The 24,165-nt window shown below is 42.9% G+C and overlaps 2 protein-coding genes and 1 long non-coding RNA gene across 3 annotated transcripts; 2 read left to right on the top strand and 1 right to left on the bottom strand.

Moving 5' to 3' along the window:
- Window positions 1–341: 341 nt before the first annotated feature.
- LOC147439581 (uncharacterized) lies at window positions 342–13,225 on the top strand. The gene is made up of 4 exons (XR_015184622.1): window positions 342–459; window positions 611–687; window positions 1,134–1,211; window positions 12,914–13,225. It is a non-coding gene; the product is annotated as an uncharacterized LOC147439581 (long non-coding RNA).
- LOC147439582 (uncharacterized) lies at window positions 10,001–12,901 on the top strand. Its single transcript, XM_086485400.1, has one exon. It carries the CDS (start codon window positions 10,001–10,003, stop codon window positions 10,562–10,564), a length of 564 nt encoding a protein of 187 aa, XP_086341526.1. The 3' UTR covers window positions 10,565–12,901.
- A 1,628-nt stretch (window positions 13,226–14,853) lies between the features above and the next one.
- On the bottom strand, window positions 14,854–23,267 carry LOC147439580 (subtilisin-like protease SBT2.1). Its single transcript, XM_086485399.1, has 10 exons — window positions 22,728–23,267; window positions 22,358–22,508; window positions 21,549–22,045; window positions 21,389–21,461; window positions 18,410–18,692; window positions 18,101–18,278; window positions 17,735–17,912; window positions 17,149–17,389; window positions 16,062–16,343; window positions 14,854–15,718 (listed from the first exon to the last, which is right to left on the bottom strand). Exons 1-10 carry the CDS (start codon window positions 22,949–22,951, stop codon window positions 15,231–15,233), a joined length of 2,595 nt encoding a protein of 864 aa, XP_086341525.1. The 5' UTR covers window positions 22,952–23,267; the 3' UTR covers window positions 14,854–15,230.
- Window positions 23,268–24,165: the final 898 nt, after the last annotated feature.

Genomic DNA, 24,165 nt, shown 5'->3' with positions numbered 1-24,165 from the left:
TGACTGTGAAAAAGGAAGTGTCGTGCATGGGGAACAGGCCCTTGACGTGAATCTTGAAAGATGCCCTTGACGTGAATCTGTTCGAAGTCCGCAGAAAATGTTGAGAGACTGCTCGTCGCTCAGACTCGCTCTATTCACTCTGCATGTGAGAGGTGGGCCACCGCTCGTCACTGTGTGACTTTTTGTGCGAGAAAGGGTGTCGTGCATGGGGAAGCGGGGACGTGAATCTTGAAAGATGCGTGAAAGATGCCAGTAGTCCTACTCGCTGTAAAATTACTGTTCGGAGTCCGCAGTAAATGTTGAGAGACTTTTACAGGGACGGTAGAACCTTCACTTCACTTCCTTCTTTTTTGGCCTGCCCACATAGAGTGATGCCTTGGCCTGCCCTATGGTAGCCATAGTGATGGTGCCATGCTTCAGAGCAATTTTACAATGTTTTTTGGAGTTCAAATTACGAAAGTATGGCTTCTTCAGTCAAAGAAATTAAGAAAATACGAATTGGAAATTTAATCGTTTGTGCAATACGTGGCAATTAATGATACATTATACTATGATTTGTAATAAACATTTAACGTAAATTCTCTTGCCCTTTTGGCACGGTGGCTTGCAGGGAATATGTGACCAGAGAATCATGCTCTGGAGTTTCAGGCCAGACGCCTACCGTTTCAACTTACCCTCTTGTGCAAGGTCACCAACCTCCAATATAATGCATGCGTGGGGCGGTGTTGTGCACAACTTTTTCTCTCTTACATCGATTCCCTGATGTTAGTGCCCATTACTACTGTTCTTCTGTTTTGGGCTAAGTATCTCCTCTTGCTGTGCATTAATTATGTGAGGTGTATGCCATGCTTTGCATGGATTATGTGAGGTTTGTGTCAACTTGTTGGTACTGATGTCTGACAGTATTATTAGTTTGCTTTTTGCGTTGTGTGCTGCATTTTTGCCTCTACTTGAAAGAGCATAAAGGAAAGCTTTTTCTTTCGTGTTTGCCTTCGTTTGCGTGAGAACTTTGTTGTCTTGATATTCCCCATACTTCTGGAAAGAGAGTATTATCAAGTGCTGTTTGTTGCAATTGGGGATTGCAATAGTACTTAAATAGGAGTTAAAAATAAGTGTGCTTGCTATTGAAACAGGTTTTTTGGCGAATGCTGGCGAAGAGCATGCTTGGTCCTTGGAGCTTATGGATATGGACAATAGTGACTTTGAAAGAGGTTTGCAAAGTTCTTGTGCTTGAAAGTTTGTGTGGTGTATTTCATTGCTAGGGCTTGTGGTTTGTGCATCGCTTCTTGCTTCACTTCGTCCTTCATGACATACTTCGTACATATACTTCAACCTCTCATGTGCCCTTGTAGAACTTGATGAGGCCTTCCAAAATGCAACCGTGAAGTTTAAAGGGAAGGCCAAAGTTGATGTTGGATGCTCCTCCCCTATTGAAAAGTAGCTTGTTGCAAGTCTGAATCACCACTCGTGCACTAGACACTAACATGTTCATGTCATTCATGCACGTTTAGTTGTGTCAGAGATGCGTGCTTGTACAACGTCCACTCCATTGAAGGTGCCATCCGCTGTTGTGTTTGGTGGTGTTAAGAACCTGGAGTTGGTGTTGATTCGCCTTCACAGGCTCTTGTGATAGGAGGCAGCCCAAGGATCAAACATGACCAGTACTTGTAGACGACATCGCCGATCAAAAAAGGTGCTCGTCGTTCCCTTTGCAAGGGCTTGCAACTTGTCACGAAGGAGGCTTACGCTGAAGGTGGCTTTCAGCCTGTTCTCCTTCTCTTGTTTGTTTGGTTGTTGTCTCACATGCTTGCTTGTTGGGTGCTTTTGTAGTCCAATCGGATGATGCTGGTGTGCCCTGCCGAGACTTGCCATTGGTAGCTTTTGTGAACGAGCCTCCCTTGCTCCCTAGTGCATTGTTGGAACGTGCACTTGTTCCGGTGCCTCTTAGGGTTCTAGTCCTAGCAAACTCCCTTCTTGTGTTGCGAGTGGGTGAGCTTTGTGAGCATTCGTGCCAAAGGTTTTCCTTTAAGGGAAAATTGCTAGCGAAATGTGGCACATACAAGGCTCAGTGTGTGTCTTATCCAACATGCATAAGGTGTGACCGTCACCCTAGTTATCACTCAAACCTTCTTCCATCAGTTCAAGGACCTTTTGCAAGTTGACTCTTTCTATAGGATAGAGGGTGCTAGTGTGTCAAAGAAGGCAAGTGGTGAGGGAAGTACTTGAAATTTATCATTGCATGTGAATGCGACAACTACTATCTTAAAGGCTGAACCGTTTGAGGGAGCTCTTTCGTTGTACCCTGAGAGCAGCATCGCATGCTATCTTCCATGGGCACTCTCGTTACTGGGCACAACGAAGGGATCTATCTCGTCCACTATGGGGATAATTGCTTGCGTTGTTATTAAAGTGGACGAGGGCATTGCTCTTGACGAGATTATTGTGGAGGATGGGCCAGGTTGGGAGGACCGATATGTGGTCAGCCCTCTTGCACGTGTTCTTTTGCAAGTGCGTACTCTTGTTATGCTACAACTTTTCTTTGTGAAAGAGCGGAGGCATACTCTTTCCCGCATAGTGCAAGAGTTAAATGATCATGGCATAGCCATGTTTGTGTTGCGCAATGTGGGTGTCCTCCAGAAGAAGAAGTGCTTGGCTGCGTTTGACTCCCGTTTGACTTCACTACATTTATGGATGTGCCCGAGGGACATCTTAGGTCATCCTTGAAAGAGTTTATTTAAGACCACTATATCACTGCATTCAGGCTTTTTTTCTAAAATGCCTATGTTGCGAATGTTCTAGGAAATATAATGAAGCCTTTTCTTTTAAATTCTCTAAATCTTTTGGAGATTTGTAGAAAACATATCCTTATGTAAACTTATTTCTGTAAGTTTTAAGGGATTTAAATACGCTTCTGTTGAGCTCATGTGATAGGTTACATACTATGTAAGGTGAACCCCCCGGGCTGGATATGCTTTGCAATTTGATGTATCATGTAAGACTTGTTGAAATTAGATACGAGAAGAGACACACATAAATTTCTCATAGTCCAGTTCAGCCTTTCACAGTTCTTAACATTACCTTTTTGTCTTTCTTTTTCTTCATTGTTATGCAAATTTCTTTCATGTGTTTGCCTCCAAATCATGCTATCTTGCTATATTAGGTCTTGCTAAAAATTGAAGACTATACAAAGTTTTAGATCCTTTTTGAGTGACCAGATAATAACAAGGCCACTTTAAGGAAAGACCATGTTAATTCATACTTGAACAACCCACAATTTGGATTAAAAACAATCACAAGGCCTTCCATCCCCCCTCACAAAAGTGAGAAACCCAACAAAATTGCATACCGCCATAAGAAGATGGCCTAACTTGACAATTCAACCCCTACACTGCAATGTATGTCAAAACCTTCTAGCTTTCTCACCTTTCTTAGCTCCATGAAATGCCTCAAATGCCCTTTGCTTCCATATCAGCACTTGCAAAAATCTAGCATCCACACACGCTGTAGATAGACAAAAAACCCATTTCCTTCAACACAAACTTTAGCCAAGTTAACATACGGATAGCTTAGTTAAGCAATTCATGGCAAAAGCTGGTTAGCTAGCAAGGGTCGAGAGAGCCAGGTTAGAAGGAAAAATCGAGACCAACAATCCCTGCCAAGAGTGAATGTCTCCTACGTTGAAAGAAATGCACTAGCAAGCCTAACAATGAGCACATCATTTTCCAGTTAGGTTAGAAGGAAAAATCAAGACCAACATCTAAGAAATCCCTGCCAAGAGTGAATGTCTCCTAGGTTCAAAGAATTGCACTAGCAAGTCTAACAAAGAGCACATCATTTTCTAGCCCAATGTATTCATAGCTAGAATAGACGAAAACTTTGCATCTCCTACTATAGAGCAATTGGTGCCATGCAAAGTTAAGAGAGCTTATGTGCAATGGCACAATGATGATGAGGAGATCTTGTTGCAACTCGTTAGAATCCATCCTCAGCTTAGTGCGAGAGAGCTTGCATGTTTGTACTGTGAACACTATCGTCATGGTAGATACTCGTGTTAAGTATGGAGCCTGATTTACCCTTGTAATTTTCTGTGGTAAAAGCGCACATTTGTAAGCCCCCCAGTATGAGGAGAAGCCATTGTGCGTGAAGGAAAATCACTCACCAGAAACCAAAATTTTCACGAACAAGAATCAGGGGCAACTTTAAAGGCCTCGGGGGCGGAGGCCCCCGAGATTTTTTTTTTCCGCCGGAATATGATGGCCGGACGGCGGTCGGAAAGTGGTCGGAAAACAACCGGTCGGTTGGCCGGTGGCTGGTAGTCAATGGCCGATGGCCCGTGGTCGGAAGTCAATGGCCGGTGGCCGGTGGCCGAATTCAAAAGTGGACTTGTCTTCTCAAGGGCGGCCACACATGGGCGGATTGGAGGGTCCGATTTGGACTTATTCGCACAAGGGCGGCTACACATGGCTGTCTCTCATAAGAGAGGGCAGCCCTTTTGGCCTATAAAAGGAGGCCATTTCTACACACATTTCATAGTGTGAAGTTGATGCAACAAGGTGAGTGTGAGGTGGTGAGAGTGAAGCAAGGCGGGAGCTCCATTAAGGGTATACTCCCTTTGTAAACTACTTCTTGTTTTGAAGTACTAAAGCCATTAAGTGGCTGCTTTCCCGTGGACGTAGCCCACATTGGGTGAACCACGTATATTGTGTGTACTCTCTCTCTCTCTCTCTCTCTACTCTATAATCTCGTGTATATAAATCTGTCTCTCTCCATTAAGTAATGTACTCAATTATCTATTTAGCTACGTCTTATTTCCTAACAACTGGTATTAGAGCAAGGTTTGCTCGTAGCTAATTGCTCGTAGCTAAATTATCTCAAGGAAAGGATTCCTTGAATTGAGTGGGAGTTATGGCGGAGGAAGGGAAGCTCAAGATTGAGAAGTTCAACGGCAAAAACTACCAACATTGGAAGATGCAGATTGAAGACTATCTCTACCAGAAGGACCTCTATTTGCCACTAGGCGGTCTTGCGAAGAAGCCCGCAACAATGGCAGATGAAGCATGGATTGTCCTTGATCGAAAGGCACTGGGAACAATCCGGTTAAGCTTGGCGTCAACGGTGGCCTTCAATGTTTCGGAGATGAAGACCACGGAGGACTTGATGAAGTCACTTGACGACTTCTACGAGAAACCATCGGCATCCAATAAGGTATTTCTTATGAAGCGCTTGTTCAATCTAAAGATGGCAGAGAATGGTTCAGTTGCAGAACACCTAAATGACTTTAACACAAACATAAGTCAACTTCGATCAGTGAAAATCAATTTCGATGACGAAGTGCGAGCTCTCCTTATACTATCATCTCTACCGGATAGTTGGGACAGCCTTGTGATGGCTGTAAGTAATTCTATCTCTGGCACAAATACTCTTAAGTTTGATGATGTTGTGGGTGTTCTCCTAAGTGAGGAAATGCGAAGGAGAAGCACAGGAGAATCATCAAGTGCTGCACTATCAGTGGAAACAAGAGGAAGGCCAAAGGAGAGGTTCAAAAACCAAAAGGGTCGTGATCGCTCAAGGCGGATCAAGTCACGCACAAAGTCAGTTCTTGAATGTTGGAACTGCGGCAAGAAGGGCCATGTCAAGAAGGATTGTTGGTCCAAGAAGAAGAAGGAGATAGAGTCTCAAGACAACAAGCCAACATCGGAGGCCAATGTGGCAGGTAAAGTAGAGCAAGATGCTCTAATTCTCTCATTAGACAATGTGTCTAATTCGTGGATAGTAGATTCCGGGGCTTCATTCCATGCGACACCACACAACCAACATTTCCAAGACTACACCAAAGGTAATTTTGGGTATGTATACTTGGGAGATGATGAAGCTTGTGAGATTGTCGGCAAAGGTACAGTTTCTGTCAAAACTGCTAACGGAAATGAATGGAAGCTTAAAGATGTTAGGCATGTTCCTTCTCTTCGCAAAAATTTGATCTCTACAGGACAATTGGATGATGAAGGTCACAACATTGCATTCGGAAACAAACGGTGGAAGATCTCAAAGGCATCTTTGGTGGTTGCCAAGGGTGAAAAAGTCGGTACACTTTACTTGTGTACTGTTAGCACGCAACCTTCAGCTTGTGCAGCAACTACAGAAGTTGACAGTGCGGTGTGGCACTACCGACTTGGACATATGAGTGCCAAAGGAATGCAAATCCTTCAAACAAAGAAGCTTCTACCAGGTTTGAAAGAAGTGGACTTAGAGTTCTGTGAAGATTGTGTTTATGGTAAACAAAAGAGGGTAAAATTTCAAAAATCAAGAAATGAAAGAAAAAATAAAAAACTTGAGTTGGTTCATTTTGATGTTTGGGGTCCTGCAAGTACACCATCACTTGGTGGCTCATTGTACTATGTAACATTCATAGACGATGCGACTAGAAAAACATGGGTTTATGTCATGAAGAATAAATCCGATGTATTTTTCATATTTCAAAGGTGGAAAGCCTTTGTGGAGAATGAAACAGGTACCAAGGTTAAATGCCTCAGATCCGACAATGGAGGCGAATATTGCAGCCAAGCTTTTGAAAGTTTTTGTGCTAGCAATGGCATTCAGAGGCAAAGGACAACCCCAAGGACACCTCAACAAAATGGGATTTCGGAAAGGATGAATAGGACAATCATGGAACGAGCACGAAGCATGCGGCTACATGCAGGCCTACTGCTTGAGCTTTGGGCGGAAGCTGTAAGTACGTTTGTGTACTTAATCAATCGGTCACCCTCAACGGCATTGGATGGGGGAGTTCCAGAAGAGGCATGGACAGGTAAACCGGTGAATTATGCATTTCTCAAAGTGTTTGGGTGTGAGGCTTTCATGCACATAGATAGAAGCCTAAGATCAAAGTTAGATGCAAAGTCCAAAAAGTGTTTCTTCATTGGCTATGGAGAAGGAGACTTTGGGTATCGCCTATGGAATCCTGAAGATGGCAAAATCTTAAGGAGTAGGGATGTAATTTTTAACGAAAAAAATATGTACAAAGATTACTTGGAAAGAAAACAAACAAAAGAAACAGGTGATGAGTACATGGAGCTTGAGGACGGTGAAGACTCGACTGCAAACGGTGACAATGTGCAACAACGTCAACCAAATGAGGAGCCTCAACCTATTCCCCGAAGATCTACAAGAGGAAGTAGACCTCCAGAAAGGTTTGTTCCTTCCTTCAACCATCTCTTGATCTCAGATTCTGGAGAGCGGGAATTATATGAAGAAGCTATGCAGCATGAATCCAAAGAAGAATGGACGAAGAGCATGCAAGTGGAGATGGACTCACTACATCGCAACCAAACATGGGAGTTGGTTGAGTTGCCTAAAGGTAAGCGGGCACTTCAAAACAAATGGGTGTACAAGCTAAAGGAAGAAGAAGGTGGGAAGAAAAGGTACAAGTCTAGGCTTGTGGTAAAAGGTTTTTCTCAAAAGAAAGGTATTGACTTCAATGAAATATTTTCTCCTGTTGTAAAAATGAACTCAATTAGGCTTGTCTTAAGCCATGTGGCTGCTCATGATCTAAATCTCGAGCAAATGGATGTAAATACGGCATTCCCTCATGGTGACTTAGAGGAGGAAATCTACATGCTTCAACCAAAGGGGTATGAAGTAAAAGGTAAGGAGAAAATGGTTTGCAGATTAAAGAAGAGCTTGTATGGTTTAAAGCAAGCATCAAGACAATGGTACTTGAAGTTTGATCGATGGATGTTGGATCATGGATTCACAAGATGCAACTCGGATCACTGCGTCTACACGGAGAATTTGGGAGATGGGAAATTCATCATCCTAATGTTGTATGTTGATGACATGTTGATTGATGACATGTTGATTGCAAGTGCTAACATGCAGGACATCAAAGACCTAAAAGAGGAACTGTCCAAATCTTTTTCAATGAAAGATTTAGGTGCTGCAAAGAGGATACTTGGTATGAAAATATCAAGGGACAGGACGAAGAAGACAATAAAGCTATCTCAAGAAGATTACATCAAGAAGGTACTAGAAAGGTTTGCAATGCAAAATGCAAAACCAGTTTCTACACCTTTGGCTGGTCATTTTAAACTAACAAAGGATATGTGTCCAAAGACACAAGAGGAGATAGCCTATATGTCTAAAGTTCCATATGCTGCAACGGTAGGTTCTCTAATGTATGCTATGGTCTGGACAAGGCCAGACATTGCACATGCAGTGGGAGTTGTGAGTAGGTTCATGGACAACCTAGGTAAAGAGTATTGGCAAGCTGTGAAGTGGATACTTAGGTATCTAAAAGGGACAACAACAAATGCTTTGTATTTTGGAGGAACTGATATTTTTCTAGAAGGCTATGCTGATGCAGATATGGCAGGTGACAAAGATACTCGAAGGAGCACTACTGGCTATGTGTTCACGGTTGGAGGCACAACAGTAAACTGGGCTTCAAAGCTGCAGAAAGTGGTTTCACTTTCTACCACGGAAGCAGAGTATGTAGCAATGACGGAGGCAAGCAAAGAAATTCTGTGGCTTCACAGATTCTTAGAAGAGGTTGGATTCAAACAAGACAATTGTGTCTTGTACAGTGATAGCCAAAGCGCTATCCATCTTGCGAAGAACTCAGCCTTTCATTCAAGGACAAAGCACATTGAGGTGAGATATCACTTCATATGCACTCTTTTGGAAGAGGGACAACTAAAGCTAGGAAAGGTGCATACAATTGAAAATCCTGCAGACATGTTTACAAAGGTGGTCAACAAGGAGAAGTTGAGCTTTTGCTCATCTTCAATCGGCATTCAAGGATAAGAAGCCAGAATGGAAAGCAGTCACAGGTTTGGTTTGGAGATCAGTCTCCAACTGGGAGATTGTTAAGTATGGAGCCTGATTTACCCTTGTAATTTTCTGTGGTAAAAGCGCACATTTGTAAGCCCCCCAGTATGAGGAGAAGCCATCGTGCGTGAAGGACATTCACTCACCAGAAACAAAAATTTTCACGAACAAGAATCAGGGGCAACTTTAAAGGCCTCGGGGGCGAAGGCCCCCGAGATTTTTTTTTCCGCCGGAATATATGGCCGGACGGCGGCCGGAAAGTGGTCAGAAAACAACTGGTCAGTTGGCCGGTGGCTAGTAGTCAATGGCCGATGGCCGGTGGTCGGAAGTCAATGGCCGGTGGCCGGTGGCCGAATTCAAAAGTGGACTTGTCTTCTCAAGGGCGGCCACACATGGGCGAATTGGAGGGTCCGATTTGGACTTATTCGCACAAGGGCGGCTACACATGGCTGTCTCTCATAAGAGAGGGCAGCCCTTTTGGCCTATAAAAGAAGGCCATTTCTACACACATTTCATAGTGTGAAGTTGATGCAACAAGGTGAGTGTGAGGTGGTGAGAGTGAAGCAAAGAGGGAGCTCCATTAAGGGTATAATCCCTTTGTAAACTACTTCTTGTTTTGAAGTACTAATGCCATTGAGTGGCTGCTTTCCCGTGGACGTAGCCCACATTGGGTGAACCACGCATATTGTGTGTACTCTCTCTCTCTCTCTCTCTCTCTCTCTCTACTCTATAATCTCGTGTATATAAATCTGTCTCTCTCCATTAAGTAATCACTGAGTTCAAGGAGGAATCTTAGGAGGATACTGGGGAATGTGAGGTGTGTGGAAGTGAGTCAGTGCTGCGGAATGTAATCGGATTTTGTTTTGATAGGGGAATTGTTTTGGGAATAAACCGCAGCGGAAATGTATTGTGTGACACATTACCGAGGGTATGTCATCCAAGATGTCATCAGTTCGTGGGATGAAATATCTTCAAGGGAGATTCCCTTGAAGTGAGGGGTATCATCACTGCACGTGCGCATTGCCTTAACACGAAATCTCACATTAAGGGCCATGATGGGGTATGCAGCGCAAATTTTGAAGTAGAAGGTCATTATTATTTCGCATGTAAGCGTCCTGTGCTTTTAGCCTAAGGTAGATTTGACACTGTGTGTCAGTTCACCATCACCATAGAAGCCATGTCTTCTGATAGCTTAAGGAAGCTCGCGGCTGCTAAACAGCAAGAGCTTAGTGGTGAAGAGATGCCGCAGACGCGTTCTATGAAGATGGCTATGGCAGAGCTTTTGCGCACCCGCAGGGAGAGCATACAAAGTGTGGACGAGAGCCAGGGTGCAGATTCGGGAGGTGAAGATGCATTGGAGGAGATTGAAGTTGATGAAAAGTTTTATGTTCATGATCGAGACACTGAAGTTTGGCTGCGTCTTTATGCGTATACGAACCTACCTTGGGCGCTCTGGGAGAAAAATGGTCGTGCAAGACAACAGCTCTGCCACCTTAGGGAAAACGCTGGGTACATCATGGAAGAAAAAGATATTTTCCCAAAGTTGGTGGCGGAAGTCTTCCAGGTTTCTCATAATCCTTTGCATAAAATGAAGAAGGTGACAGACATGGTGATGAGGTCAGAGTTTGGCCAGCTAGAAGGTAGCATGGCATATTACATGGTGCGAAATTGCGGGAAACTCCATAGTATTCACATGTTCTGGTATCTGGATAAGGTTTGCTTGTTTGCTAAAACAGCCTAAATGTCGAAAGAAGCATTGGCCCCTATTTACTATGCTGAGCGGGGCCAAAAGGTGGATTGGGCGTCATTCATGTATGACAGATTGCAGTTGGCAGAGCCACGGGATGAGCACAGGTTGCCTTTTGTTACAAAAGTTGCACCCTACCTGCAAGCTATCTTATCCCATGTGCTGCAGGTACCCTTAACTCCACCGCCGCCCAGTTTTGTCAAAGGTCCGGATGTGCAGAGTATTAGTGAAGCTAAACAATGGAAGTTGGATTGGGAAATGCCTTTTGGGGATAAGTCTAACGCTGCAATGGGTCAAGGGATTAAATGTGCACTATGCACTGATGAGAAATTGCAGTTGGTTGGGAAGGTGCCACTTTTTCCTTCGATAAACAGGCGTGTCTAACATTAACACTAAGAGTCGTACCACTACTTTGTTTCCGCGGAAGGCTTGGGAAAGCTCAGGGGAGCGGACTCCGGTTACACTAGCTTTAAAGGCCACTCCTTTTTCTCATACCCCAAGAGCAGAGTCGCAGGGTGTGTTTTCAGTGCAGGATGCTGTCCAAAGTTTGTCAGATTTAAATCAATTCATATGCAACCCAGAGGCCATGGTTTTGACTTTGGAGACTCATAGGGATGAAGGGGAAAGAATAGATAGTCTGGAACGCAAAGTCAGTCATTTGCAGAGCAGAGTGGATGAAGTGTTGAAGGAGAAGACATCATTGCAAGATGAGTTGGCCCGGTTGAGTGTGGATATGCGGAATAGGATTTCAGATATGGCGGGAACTGCACAGGAATTTTCAATTGTGGGCGGATGGACTTAAGGATGCTACTCAGAAACAATTCCAGGAGGTTGAAGATAACGTTGCACATATGATTGCTGATAATAATTTCTTGATGAACCGATTGACTCCATTAGTGGATCTTGAGAAAGCCACTTTGGATGGCCAAGGAGTTAGTGGAGTTTTAATTGCAGATGCTGATGCGGACACTCTGAAGAGGGAAGTGTTTTACTACACCAAGGAGTTATGGCATCAGACAACTGGGCCTTTTCAGGAGCATATGGCAAAACCGATTGACAAATACAAATCATGGTTTGAAGCTGTTGGGGAGTACAAGGTTTGAGAAGAGAATGCGGAGCTGCAAGCTCGTAATGCTGAATTAGAGTTGTTTCTTAAGGCAATCCGGAAGGAGTTGATAGTGCAGCAGTCTGAAGTCCATTTGGGAGCACAAGGTGCTCAATTGCAGGAAATTCCTGAGGGCGCTATGGATGTAGTTGCAGAGGGTTCAGTCCTCGTTGTGCATGTTGATGCCGAACCCATTGCTGGGGAGTCACCTGTGAGAGATGCTGCAAGTGATGAAGGGGCACAAAAGCTAGGTGTAAATGAAGAAAATCACAGTGGCTGAAGGCGGATCAAGGGATAGTGCGTTCGAGGTCAGCCTATGGCTCAAGCCACCGGGTTGTGCCAAGTGTTAAGGCTGCACCACGACGGATTAGTCTTTTTGGGTTTTAACTTATGTAATGGACCTTAATAGGATAATGTGTCTTTTGGGATCTTAGTGAAGGAATGTGATGTTTTATGTGAAAGGGTGTTCGGGCATAGTGAGAGGAGAGATACGCTGATGCAGTAGATGTAATGGCGGATTCTATCTGTGTCGAGGAAGTGAATACAGTTTTGTCATACAATGTTGTCTTCTTTCATTTCTGTATTCTTCTCAACCTGGTGCTCTGAATACATAGATGAAGTAGTGATTGTCTACACAGTATGTCTGTGAGAGTTAACTGAAGTTTGTGACGATGGCGGATTTCTGTAAATGTATTTGAAAAGTTGTTAGGCAGCTTTTCATGAGTCATGGTGCTGGAAGTGTGGATGTTTAAGGTTAATAATACAGGTGCCTAGAAGCATTGGTAGCCTTGTTAACAATTTTCATATTGAACCAGAGTGTATGATTGCTAGATGAAGCAAGCATCTTTTGTTTCGTTGGGAAGGGAGTTGCATTGGGAAACTTGATGCATGGATTTCAACAAGTCAGCATGTGGAATTTTAATATAGAGATGGGGTCCTTTTAATTTAAATTTGGGGAGATCATCTAGCATTGTTTGCAGGTGGAAGTAAGACCCATCCAGCAAGACTTTCTGTTGTTTGTTGATGTTGTTGTAATATCACATACAATCATTGAACACCTTGTAGTTGGCCTCATAAAGCCTACATTGATCCAGCTTGAGTTGAGTAACCTGTGCATTAAAATGAGCAAACAACAATCTCAAATATTTGGTATGGTAAGGGTCATCATAGACCCACCCATTCCTTGCCTTCCAAATGATCCAAAAAAAAATCAGCTCTAATCTTGTGCCAAATTACAGAAAATGCAAGACTGACGGTGAGAAAATCAAGAGACAATATGCAAATGGAATTCGCATGATTAGACATATACAACAGGTCATCAATGCTCTACTTGATGGCAATGATCAGGTTGGAGGAAGCTAAAATTAAAGGTTAGGCTGCTCTACATGATCATGTACTGGAGTTATTTTGAAACTAAGTAGTCAGCACTTGTCAATTTTTGTAATTTTTCTAATGGGAAACCTCCCCTAGAACTCTGTACTTATGTTTCTCTTCTAATATAATTTGCTGTCGCCCCTTACGGAGAGAGAAAATTTTGCGGAGGTAGTTGCATTCAAAATTTGATCAGCCTGTAGACTCTTGAAATATAGTTGATTTTGGTCAAATGACATGATGCATGAATAAGTTAGCATGTTGAACCCATTGACAAATTGGAGGATGGCGAATGTGGAAGAAGGGAAGTATGTTGAAATTCTATTATTGGTGTATGTCTCATTTTTTGAAAACAGTTTCAATTTTCAAATACTATATTTTTATTCGTTATTGAAGATCAACTTTTAATTTTGGGTAAGTAGAAGAGCCGCTTCCTTTAGATTCATTGCTTTGGTTTGTGGGTGCATGTAGATTCTAAAATCTAGAAACGGTCATTGTAGATACGTTTTATTTTGGGAAAGTATTAGCATTAGAACATTGTATCAACATCCCATTTCTGGTGAGCCTAAAGTTTATAGCCTCTTAATAGGTTATGATTCTCAATTCTTTCTCTAGGAGAAGTTGTTTAGAATGTTGTGATTGTAGATTCAAACTCCCATGACTTAGGAGCTTTTTCACACAACTGTCCATGAGATGCCCTAAAACTATACTACCAAGGGCATCTCATAGACTAATAAACTATAAGAGTACTCATCAATCCACAATTGTGCACTATAGATGGCCAATAAGAATTGTGCCTCACATGCAAAGATATGATTTTTTATTGAAATATTTATCTTTTCTTTATTTCAACATACCAAATTGATCACCACTGGTGAAGTACTATGGGATACATGCTTGGTTGAAATCCCTCATCACTATATCAAACAAGATCTTGAATGATGTCCAAAAGGTGGGACCAATGATGGTGAACACGGGCATGATTGTCGAAACAACAAGTGTCCATTGGATGGCAGTTGAGTTTACTTTTTAGGGCCGAGTTAAGTTTTGCCTACACATGTTCACTTTATCACACTACGAAGTGGAGTGTTGGACAACCAAACCCACACGGGCACGTGGTTAGAACACCAACCTGCCAATGTAGAGGTTGTGGGTTTGAGGTCCAACCAATGAATGAGGAAGTAAATGTCTTCTACATTTTTGTTACAAGAGGAGATGGCATATCACGACAATTTCAAATATAAAATCTTTGATATTGAAGGTTGGGAGTCCTTCCTATGAAACGAGACAACGAGACTTGTGAGCGTAAGCCAAAAGGTGAACTACTTGGTGTAGAGACAGTCTCGAGTTTTAATATAAAATCTTCGACATTGGAATTGTGGGGGAGTCCTCTTACCTTCTTGAGAAATGGGACAGCAGGACTTGTGAGTGTTAGATTCCCGAATATGAACAAGGTGACGGATTCCAAGAGGACGACACTACACTCTTCAAAAAGACAATGCTCGCGCTTCCAAGCTTTGCAATACGGCAAAAGCTGCTTTTGAGATGACGCAAAAACCAAGCCCATCATCTTTTCTGCTCTAAAGTTCTCAGGGAGCTTGTCGTGTTTCTTCTGGCAGCTACGACTTTTTACCACACTCTCATCGTCACACAATGGTGCTTGGAATCCGATCCCTACACAACAGTGCCACTTTGTTCAGTAAAAAGGCATGCATGCACTTGCACATGCAACGTTACCCCCACCTCCATTCTCACGTCTCTCTCTCTCTCTCTCTCTCTCTTTCTCTCTCTCTCTCTACGCACATGGTCAACTTTCATTGCCACTGCACAAAATTGCATAGCTTTAATTTCCTTATTTCATAGTACAAAGTTGGCTATATACATTAAGGTTATGCACGAGCTCTCATTCTATGCAAGAAAAACATTATCTGAGGGTAAAATGGAAAGAATCGGGTGAAAACGGCTAGGATGGCTGATATCATCATGCTGTAAAGGAAGGTGAGTACTGGACTGTACATGACTGTTTGGTAAGGTAAAAAGGTGTGGTAATAAATTATACACGGTAGGAGAAAACGCATGCCGACAAGCGTGGTAATTCCGCCAGTCAAAAGGGTGAAAGCGGATGATGAACGGAACGAGACGGCCAAGATGCATACACGTGTCATCGTATGCAATCTAGGCTACTTAGTTGACTGTAACAGACCGGGAGACGATCGAGAGAGGAAGCCGGACAACGTGCCCTCGGGAGCCGGACAGAAGTATAGAGCCAAAGGAAGGGCGTGAGCTGGCCGACGTGGGCGTGATAGTGATCACCAGTTCTACACTCTGTTGCCTCCTTGTGTACAACCTGCAGCGACGTGGCCCTGCATGCCCATGCCGCTTTCTGCAGTCAGAAGAGCCCTTCCGTAGCTTGAAAACGGTGGGATACACAGAGACAACCACCCCCTCCGGCTGCTCAGTGGACACTCTGTATGTTTCTTCGTGCCTTGCCACACCGCTTGCCCTTCTCCGGACGACACGTGGCCCGCTTAGATTGGATATTGTTACCGACGGCTGGTTGAGCTGAAGCTCGCTCACGCCACCAGCTTGGTTGCAAATGGTGCGTGTTGCCTTCATAACTTCCATCTCCCCTCCTTGTATGGAGCATAAAAATTGTACATAATCTGGAAAATCTGCATCCACAACCACAAGGGTACTAGAGTCAGCAATTTGCCAGAGGACTCCTATTGTAACTTGATTGCGATATTCTTATTGAATAGCTTTTTGACCATCGACTAGAGCTTTGATTTAATTAGTTTTAGATTAAAATGACTTGTGGGATGTAGGAAAAGGGAACACATTGGGTCTCCCATCAAATGGAAACTGGAACCATTAGGCAATAACTTAATTGTAACATGAGTTATGAGACATGGAATTGTGTGTGTGTGTGTGTGTGTGTGTGTGTGTGTGTGTGAGAGAGAGAGAGAGAGAGAGAGAGAGAGAGAGAGAGAGAGAGAGAGAGAGAGAGAGAGATACCTGCATCAAAAACAAGCCCTGGATCAATTGCAGCCGTTGGGTTCACCTCACCACCTCCAAAATCGAAAGGGCTGGCAGGTCCAAGAGGAAGGGTGAGGTTGTAGGAAGGCTGTTGGGCCAGCAAGGGGAAGCCCTGATGGTCAACCGTGGATGCGCTGGTGGTGAGAGCTGAACCTATTGCTGCAGGGCTCATGTTGGGGTTCTTTTGCTTCACAAGTGCTGCTATCCCTGCTACATGTGGTGCTGCCATGCTTGTTCCTGACCCCAAAGCAAAATTTTTCCCTGTCATAATTAAGAGTCCACAAGAAACTGATCTTTAGTTTACAACCACAAAGAGTATCAACATCATTGGCGTGCAGAGCCATCTGCTCATGGAGCTCTTATTTTCTGAACTTGCACTTTTAGATATTAAATATGAATTTCACAATGTGTCCCCTTCTAAATGAAGAATAGATCACATATCCACAGTACCCACTAAAAACTGACAATCTCATTAAAATCATCGTTACTGGGGCATCAAATCCTCGCACATGCAAGTGTGAAACTAGGCATTGAAATATGCATCCCCAGAACACACAGAAGTATACACTTATACAAAAGTGCCAGTATTAATCTTCTGTCGTAGCTTGGAGATGCAGAGGAGACTCAGTCATAGCGAAGCCTACAAAAGACACGGACTCAATTATACTAATTAATGCAAGAAATAGGTGATCAATAGGATGTTTAGTCAACAGCACTGGCTATTCAGAGAAATACGCATCCGCTACGTTGTTTCTAGAGCAATATCATTTTGCTTAAATATTGAAAAAAAGGCTACGATCTCATTGGTTCATGTGTTGTTCATCTAACAAGAAAAAATAGAGAGCAAACAGACATTGTATTGTAAGCATGCCCATCGAGCTTTACTAATGAAGTCCTTGGCATGAGGTCATGTGTATATGTACATATGTGTACCTATGTGTATATATCATTGAGTCCACAAAAAGCCCACAATCACTTATAAAAAAATTGGAGATTATAGACTAAGGGTACACAGCCACAAGACAATATAATCATCATCTCCCTCAAATGAATAAATATTAATTACCTGTAAAATAATCGTCGTCATTGCCTATTGGAGACCAAGCTGCCCATATCATATCACCAGGGGCCATCACATTGGGCTTCATCACTTCCGCCACTAGTCGTCTGCTGTTGGCAAGGTCAGGACCCCTGCTTGAGTAGAAGGCCACTTGAGGGGCTCGCTTGTCATATGTTGGACTTAAACCCCCCATTATCCTCGCTTCCACTGTAAGGTTGCTTTTGGTAGTGAAGTATGACAGCAACATCTGTTTCGAAGCATGATAAAGGAAATTAGAACATCTATAATATAAAACTGGCAAATCACTTTTCTTTATTAGCAAGAATATTATTGTGTATGATTCATTCTAGTGCCATCCAAACAAAATTCACTTGAGATTCATCAAGTCATGATATTGAAGAGGTGACTAGGGAAGAGTCAAGTAGCATTACTACGAGGTAAACTGAAAACCATACAGATATTTTCATTGTTAAAGTTTAGATCAATTAAGCACATGTACTCCGCATGTATTAGGTTGAGACCATTTTTGCTAATTAATATGCATACATAACATATTAACATAACCAAAGCTAGTAAACAAAGCATCACTAACCAATGACTCCTCAAGACCTGGAATGAGAACGATTGGTATAGTGGAGGGAAAAGGTTCTATGTCAGCGTCTACAGTATCTTTATCCACCACAACAATCACACCACTTGCATGCAGTTTTCTCGTTGTTGCAATTACCCCACGCAATGATGCCTTCCCAGTCAAGAACTCTATCGAATACCTACATTTTCAACGATAATAGGTTAGATAATGCCTAACACTCAAGATGTGTTAACCTGTACAAGATGCCAAGCATAAGAATACATACAATTGAGCATGCTGCATCAAAATAAACATTGCAACAGGGAAAATTCATGAAGACAAGACTAGTGTAACAAAAAACCTGCCAAATAGACATTCTCAACTTACCTACATACTAGGATGTGACCCTTCACCATATCCTCGTGTAACATTGAGGGATCTTGGCATGTGTTTGCGTGCGTCTCATGAGCATTTGGTTTAAGAGAACTCCGATATCGATGCCGTTGCTTCTTAGCCGAATCAGAAGCTAGCACTAAATTGTAAAATGCAGTCCCCTCTGTGCCAGCTGCACGAAAAACCAAAAGCTTGAGAAAATGATATTAAGCACCATCTCTCTCAATAGTCAAACCTAACAAAGTAGAGCAACCAGATAGATTATGTAGCAAAATGTTATGTACGTAGGGTTTTGAGACTTACGAGAAAGGCCAAAGCCCTTGATGGATTGATGGTTGCTGAGGAGGATGGAGTTGTGGTAGGAGCGGTTGTGGAAGGCGGCACCGACTGTGAAGATCCAAGGGCTGAAGGAGGCAACAGAGCCAGGAAGGGGGCCTGCGTTGCCAGCAGCTTGCACCACAAAGACACCCGCCTTCACGGCAGACAAGGCTGCCAGCTCCGTGGCGCTCAAGAAGGTCGCCACCCCTTCTGGCGGGCTGGCCGGCCCTATTGACAAGCTTAGAATATCCACCCCATCTTGCACTGCCTGCACAAACCGCCATTTTTGCTTAGCTCGTTTGCGACTAACACTCGCATTTCAGATTTTCAAATTTTTGTAATCCATAGTTTCATTAGAACGACTGTCATTCTTGAAGCATTGTAGCAATTCGTCTGATTAGTAATAGATTGTATCTAAACTAATTTAATATGTCTAAACCCACATAATATGGCGAAAGGGGGTGTAAAGTAATATGTCTAAACTATAACATAATATGGCAGAAGGAGGAGCCCTTTACACGTGTCAAAATCTGCAATATGAAGGCTAAATTCCAAAACTAAAAGAAACCCCTGTGCACACGATTAAGAGGGGGAGAGAAAGAGAGAGAGAGCAACCGCTAAAGGTAGCCGACTGTACTAGTGATGCTTAACGTCTTGAGAATTTTGGTGGCAAGAGTATGCATTAGCTACACAAATAATAGATGAAGCATTTATGGTTGATCTTCCTCGAGAAAAGACTCCAATCCAATAAGCTCTTTGATAAGCGATGCTATAATTTGGGATATCATTAGTACTCATTAATCACCTGAAAGTGAGATTCTAACCAAATAGCAAGAGGCAAATCAAGCCTATACTGTTGCTCGCACAGTTGATAGAGCAAGCTAGAGACTCTCGTGTCCAAGGTCTTGGGTCCAAACCCCCTTGACAACTCGTGTGACATGTAACCCTTAGGGGTTGTTCCCCAAGTCTATACGATGGGTTGGCCAACGCTATCCGATTGAAATTCTTAAGCCTACACTGGTTCTGTCACACAATTTACCCAATAATTATTTGTTCTTATTAGTACATTCATAAGTTATTTGAATTTGAGATCCGAACTCAAGTGAAAAGCAGTAGTGAACTCATATTTGTACATATATAAAGCAAAACAAAAGGGGACAAAACATGAAACAAGGTTGTCATCATACGATCAAATGGAAAAGTACAGTATGGCCTTGTATGGAAAAAGAACGTGTATTTTAGAATATATCATACAATTGGGATAAGTACGATGTGTTTTCATAACAAACTGTTGAGGTTTTGAAAAGAGCATCACACAACCTAATCACATGGTCTACACATTGTTCGTGCCTAGTAAACCAATAGTTTAGGAAATTGAAAGCTAGATCATTCTGAGGGAAATTTATTTTAAGAGGCTAGCATATATTGCAACAAGGTAGCTCAAGAAAGCCTCGCTACAGTGTGACAACTGAAAAAATTGGCATTACTCTCATTAATGACTTGATAGGGTTGGTAACTAGGTAATTCCAATGATGTCTTCCAAGTTTGGAAGGTGGTATAAGTTAGTATAAACCTTAAAGATATGGTTCCCATGTATGTGTGCTCAATGGTCAAGGCAATTTACCCCTTTCTACCAGCCTATAGCACCTTGCAGCCTTGTTTGAATTACTTTGAGCTTTCTAGGAGGCAATGGCCTTTCAATCTACTCTAAGAAAACCTCGATTACCTCCTTGGATGGCAATACTTGTGGTCTCCTTTTATATGAAGCGACTTAAATGTATACTACAAGGAAGATCATCGAGAGAAATATCGAAAGCAATACTCCAAAGCACCATTAAAGATGAATATATGTAGAATCAGCATGAAAGAGGAAGACATCTTGAGCCTTGTCAATAGGCTCAAGGGTTTGTACACACAACTAGTGTATATCCAAGCACAAGAGGATGTTGAAGACAAAGTTGTTGCTCTATTGAGTGAACTTCTTATAGAGTATGACCATTAATTGTCACACACCTCAACGAGAAGAAGCCATCCCCAAGGTAGGAGGATGTCATCAACTCTCCGCATGAAGAACAAAGGAAGCTCAACAAGAAGAATGAGAAACACAAGGTAATAATGTTTACATTGTTACAAGTGCTTAGTCGAAGCAAACGTGCAGTCGTCGTGGTATGCCTAACCATTTCAGCAAAGATTTTGAAGAAGCCAAGCCTTGCGCTGACTTTGCCAAAACCATCAATCCACCCTGCATAGATAATACCTCAAAAACAAACCTAAAAAAGGACCACAAACCAATGACTTATCTTCCCATATATGGGGGATTCATATGATGATGTTTTGTGAGCATTTTTTTGTTGTACAATTGTACCTTCACTCTTGTTTTCAAAGGCCAATCTGTGAATCAAGTGATAATAACAAAGTTATACATTCAAGGGAGCCATCCTCTACAAGGGCGTGGAAAATGTGTTTACTCCCCACTAGTGGACTCAACCCCTCACTGTTCATTGGCTTCAACTTGACCATTCTTAAAAAGGACAATCATTATGGGGCCTCTTGTCCACGCTTATATGGCCTTCTAGTCTAGCTATTAGTTATTTGAACAAATAACTAAGCCTCGTTCTTCATCACATGCAAAAAGGAGCATTAAATGAGTTACTATGCCCACCCTTTGTAACTATTGTCTTTGGCATAATTGTGAAGTTCATGGCATAGTTGGGAGGATGAATGAATACCTCTAGTGACCATTCAAGAGGCTTAATTATTCAATTAATGCTTTCGATGGGCATAGTTGGCATACTTATCACTAATTAAGCCTCGCGTGACCATAGCTTTACACTAAGTGCTCTAGGTGTCTGAATGCTGTAGCGTAGACCCCGGTTCAAATCTCACGTACCTACACAAGTTAGCACGGTGCAATCATTCAAACAGAAAGTGGACTGTGGAACTCAAGAGGCTCCAGAATGTAACCTGATCCATTGCAGCCACCGTGTCCGAGAAATATCCACCCACATCGCGGAACATCGACTTGTAGATGGCAATGCTGCATGCAAACCCAGTAAGTTTTAATGAGAATTTATTTGAGTACTATGCTCAAGAGAATCGAAATGAAATTTCTGTTGATACGTACTGAGCTCGAGGTGCCATACCACTGGCTAAGCCAAAATTCAATCCATCAATCACAACTGGGATGCCGCTATTTCCAGCTGCAATGGATGCAGTATGAGTGCCATGCCCATCACCGTCCAATGGAGAAGCAGAGTCCACACTAGCATTGAAAGAGCCGCTTGCGGTCAATGCCGCCGCAAAATGCTGGGCCCCCACAAGCTTTTTGTTGCAAGAACCAGCGGGAAAATCCAGAGTCACCTCACATTTGCCTGAGAAATGTTTAGGGAATGTGTAGGGATGGCTCCCCCCTCTGTCTGAAAAACTTGGGTGAAAAGGGTTTATGCCTGTATCAACTAGCCCAATCACAATGCCTTCCCCTGCGTAATCCACGCCCCCGTTGTCGGCCCATGCACCGCCCGGTAAGCCCATGTACTTCGGAGTGTATGTTGTGAATTTTTGAACGCGACTATCTTTCTCCACCGAGATGATTTTCGAGGAGCTATGTTGGAGAATGTCTGCCTGCAACGAGGCAAAATTTTAAACCATTATCCTACAATGTGATATTGAAATGCAATTCGGAAACATAATGTAATTAGTGCGGTAGAAAATCAATATATCTCAAAGATAGGGAAAATAGGTGCTAGAAAATCTTGTAGAAAATAAAGATGGAACAATGTCTGCATCAACGAACTTGCTAGAAGTTAATTAGATCTATTGTAGCTTAATTTGTAGCTGAATTAGATCAATGGGTGGTGTAGGAAAGCAGATTATTGGATGAGGCAGTTGAAATTAGTTTTGCATTGAAGTTAAGTCAAGTGCTTTAACAAGTACCTCTTCAGCCGTGAGCCAAGCTGCAAATCCATTGAGCAGATAATGGTAGCTATATAGCTTCTTCTTCAGGTGCGCCCCTTCTCCGAAGACTTCGTTCAGGATCGAGTCATGTCGATCAATGAGGAATGAAGCATAGAGTTGAGCAGCTTGGCTGACAAGTAAACAAATCAACTGCTAATCAGTGCAGGCATGAACACTTCTGGGTGCGCTAATTTGAGCTTGAAAAGATATGCAAGACTAAATTAATGAGCAGATTATTTCAATCTAGTGGTCATCTTATTGTGTCATGTGGAAGGTGGCCACGACAATGTGACCATTCTCAAGTCGACGACAGTCCATGGCAAAAGCTGATGAGTGCATGCAGATTTACCTCGACATATCGATGCGGCCATCGGGCCTGCGAGGTACGAGGGGAAAGTCGGGAAGGGAACCGTCATAATGAAGGACAGGAGAACCTTCCAAGAGCACCACATATGAGGCAGAAGGCGATGGAGGGTGATCGGTAGCTTGCACACACGGTCTGTGAATTGAGCATGACGCCAATATTGCAATCAGTAGCAAGACGAAAATCGAAGGAAGCTGCAGCGCAGACATTTCAAGCAAAGTAGTCTATTTTGTTGAAGGTTCAAGTAAGACTACTGTGGTTTATGGTAATTAGAGATAATTAAGAAGACAGTAAATGGCTTTCTTGGTTGAGAGGAATTGAAGGGTCTCGCTGGGAAAATGTAGGACATCTGACTTAATAGTCAAGCTGAGCATAGATACACACACAGTACACACACAGAGAGAGAGAGAGAGAGAGAGAGAGAGAGAGAGAGAGAGTATTGGCAGTAAATATACGCAGTGTGCATATATGTGTGTTAAGCTGTGGTTAACTTTGGCTGGCGAGAGAGAAGTCATTAGAAACGAACTCTCACAACATGAAAACTTTTGTACCTGTAGTTAACGCAGTGTGCATATTATATGTGCATCCAACCAATGCAGGTATGTTCCTTGGATAAATTCCCACATTGTGACTCACCTCAACATCATGAGCTTCTGCGAGGGAGGCATACCTAGCTAGGTACGATTGGGGGCATGGGACCGCCGGCCCGGTGGGGGGGCCGGTGGTTTCCTGCCCCCAATCGTACCTAGCTAAGTATGTGGTGCCTCCCTCGCAAAAGCTGAAGCTCATGATGTTATGCATTGTATGAAAAACACTGAAAGGGTCGGCGGTCCTCTGCCCCCAATCGTACCTAGCTGGGTATGCGGTGCCTCCCTCGGAGAAGCTCATGATGTTATGCATTGTATGAAAAACACTGAAAAAGACTAATTTTTTTACTCGTGTTGTGCTATTATGTGTGGAATCTGGATGCGCTGGTGTGATTCCGCTCTAAGATTTTACCAACCAGTCAATTTATGTACTGGAGAAGGACAAGAGAGAAGCCATTAAAAACCAGCTATCAGAACGTGAAAACTTTTGTACATGCACATCGCAAAGCAAGCAATCAAGATTCAAACAGATTCACGTCAACAGACAGACTCCCGAGTCCCGAGGCACCCAAAAGAAAAGAGTGGCGCCTCTCTCTCTCTCTCTCTCTCTCTCTCTAAAAGTAAAAGAGACGCAGAGCGAGATCAATAGATGAGACATAAGAGAGAGAAGGTCACTCTGTGTAGAGAGAGAAAGTCACTCTGTGTAGAGAGAGAAAGACCTGATTGTCACTCTTTGTCACTTTGTGCGAGACTGAGAAACTACAGTCATAGAGAGAGAGAGAGAGAGAGAGAGAAGGTGTTTGTGCAATGTGACTGTAAAAAAGCGAGTGTCGTGC

This window comes from Adiantum capillus-veneris, chromosome 16 (assembly GCF_014529385.1).
Source record: "Adiantum capillus-veneris isolate H3 chromosome 16, ASM1452938v2, whole genome shotgun sequence".
In the NCBI taxonomy this organism is placed as follows: Eukaryota; Viridiplantae; Streptophyta; class Polypodiopsida; order Polypodiales; family Pteridaceae; genus Adiantum; species Adiantum capillus-veneris.
The sequence above is the reverse complement of the archived record's forward strand: the minus strand, read 5'-3'. Positions and strand labels throughout refer to the sequence as shown.

Excerpts from the sequence above, each read along its gene's own strand:
- LOC147439582 (XM_086485400.1), top strand. The coding sequence starts at position 10,001 with ATGTCTTCTGATAGCTTAAGGAAGCTCGCGGCTGCTAAACAGCAAGAG.
- LOC147439580 (XM_086485399.1), bottom strand. The coding sequence starts at position 22,951 with ATGTCTGCGCTGCAGCTTCCTTCGATTTTCGTCTTGCTACTGATTGCA. Across the intron at positions 18,279-18,409 it reads CAAGGGCTTTGGCCTTTCTC|CTGGCACAGAGGGGACTGCA; the intron begins GTAAGTCTCAAA and ends TTTTTCGTGCAG. Across the intron at positions 16,344-17,148 it reads TGACGACGATTATTTTACAG|GGAAAAATTTTGCTTTGGGG; the intron begins GTAATTAATATT and ends TAATTATGACAG.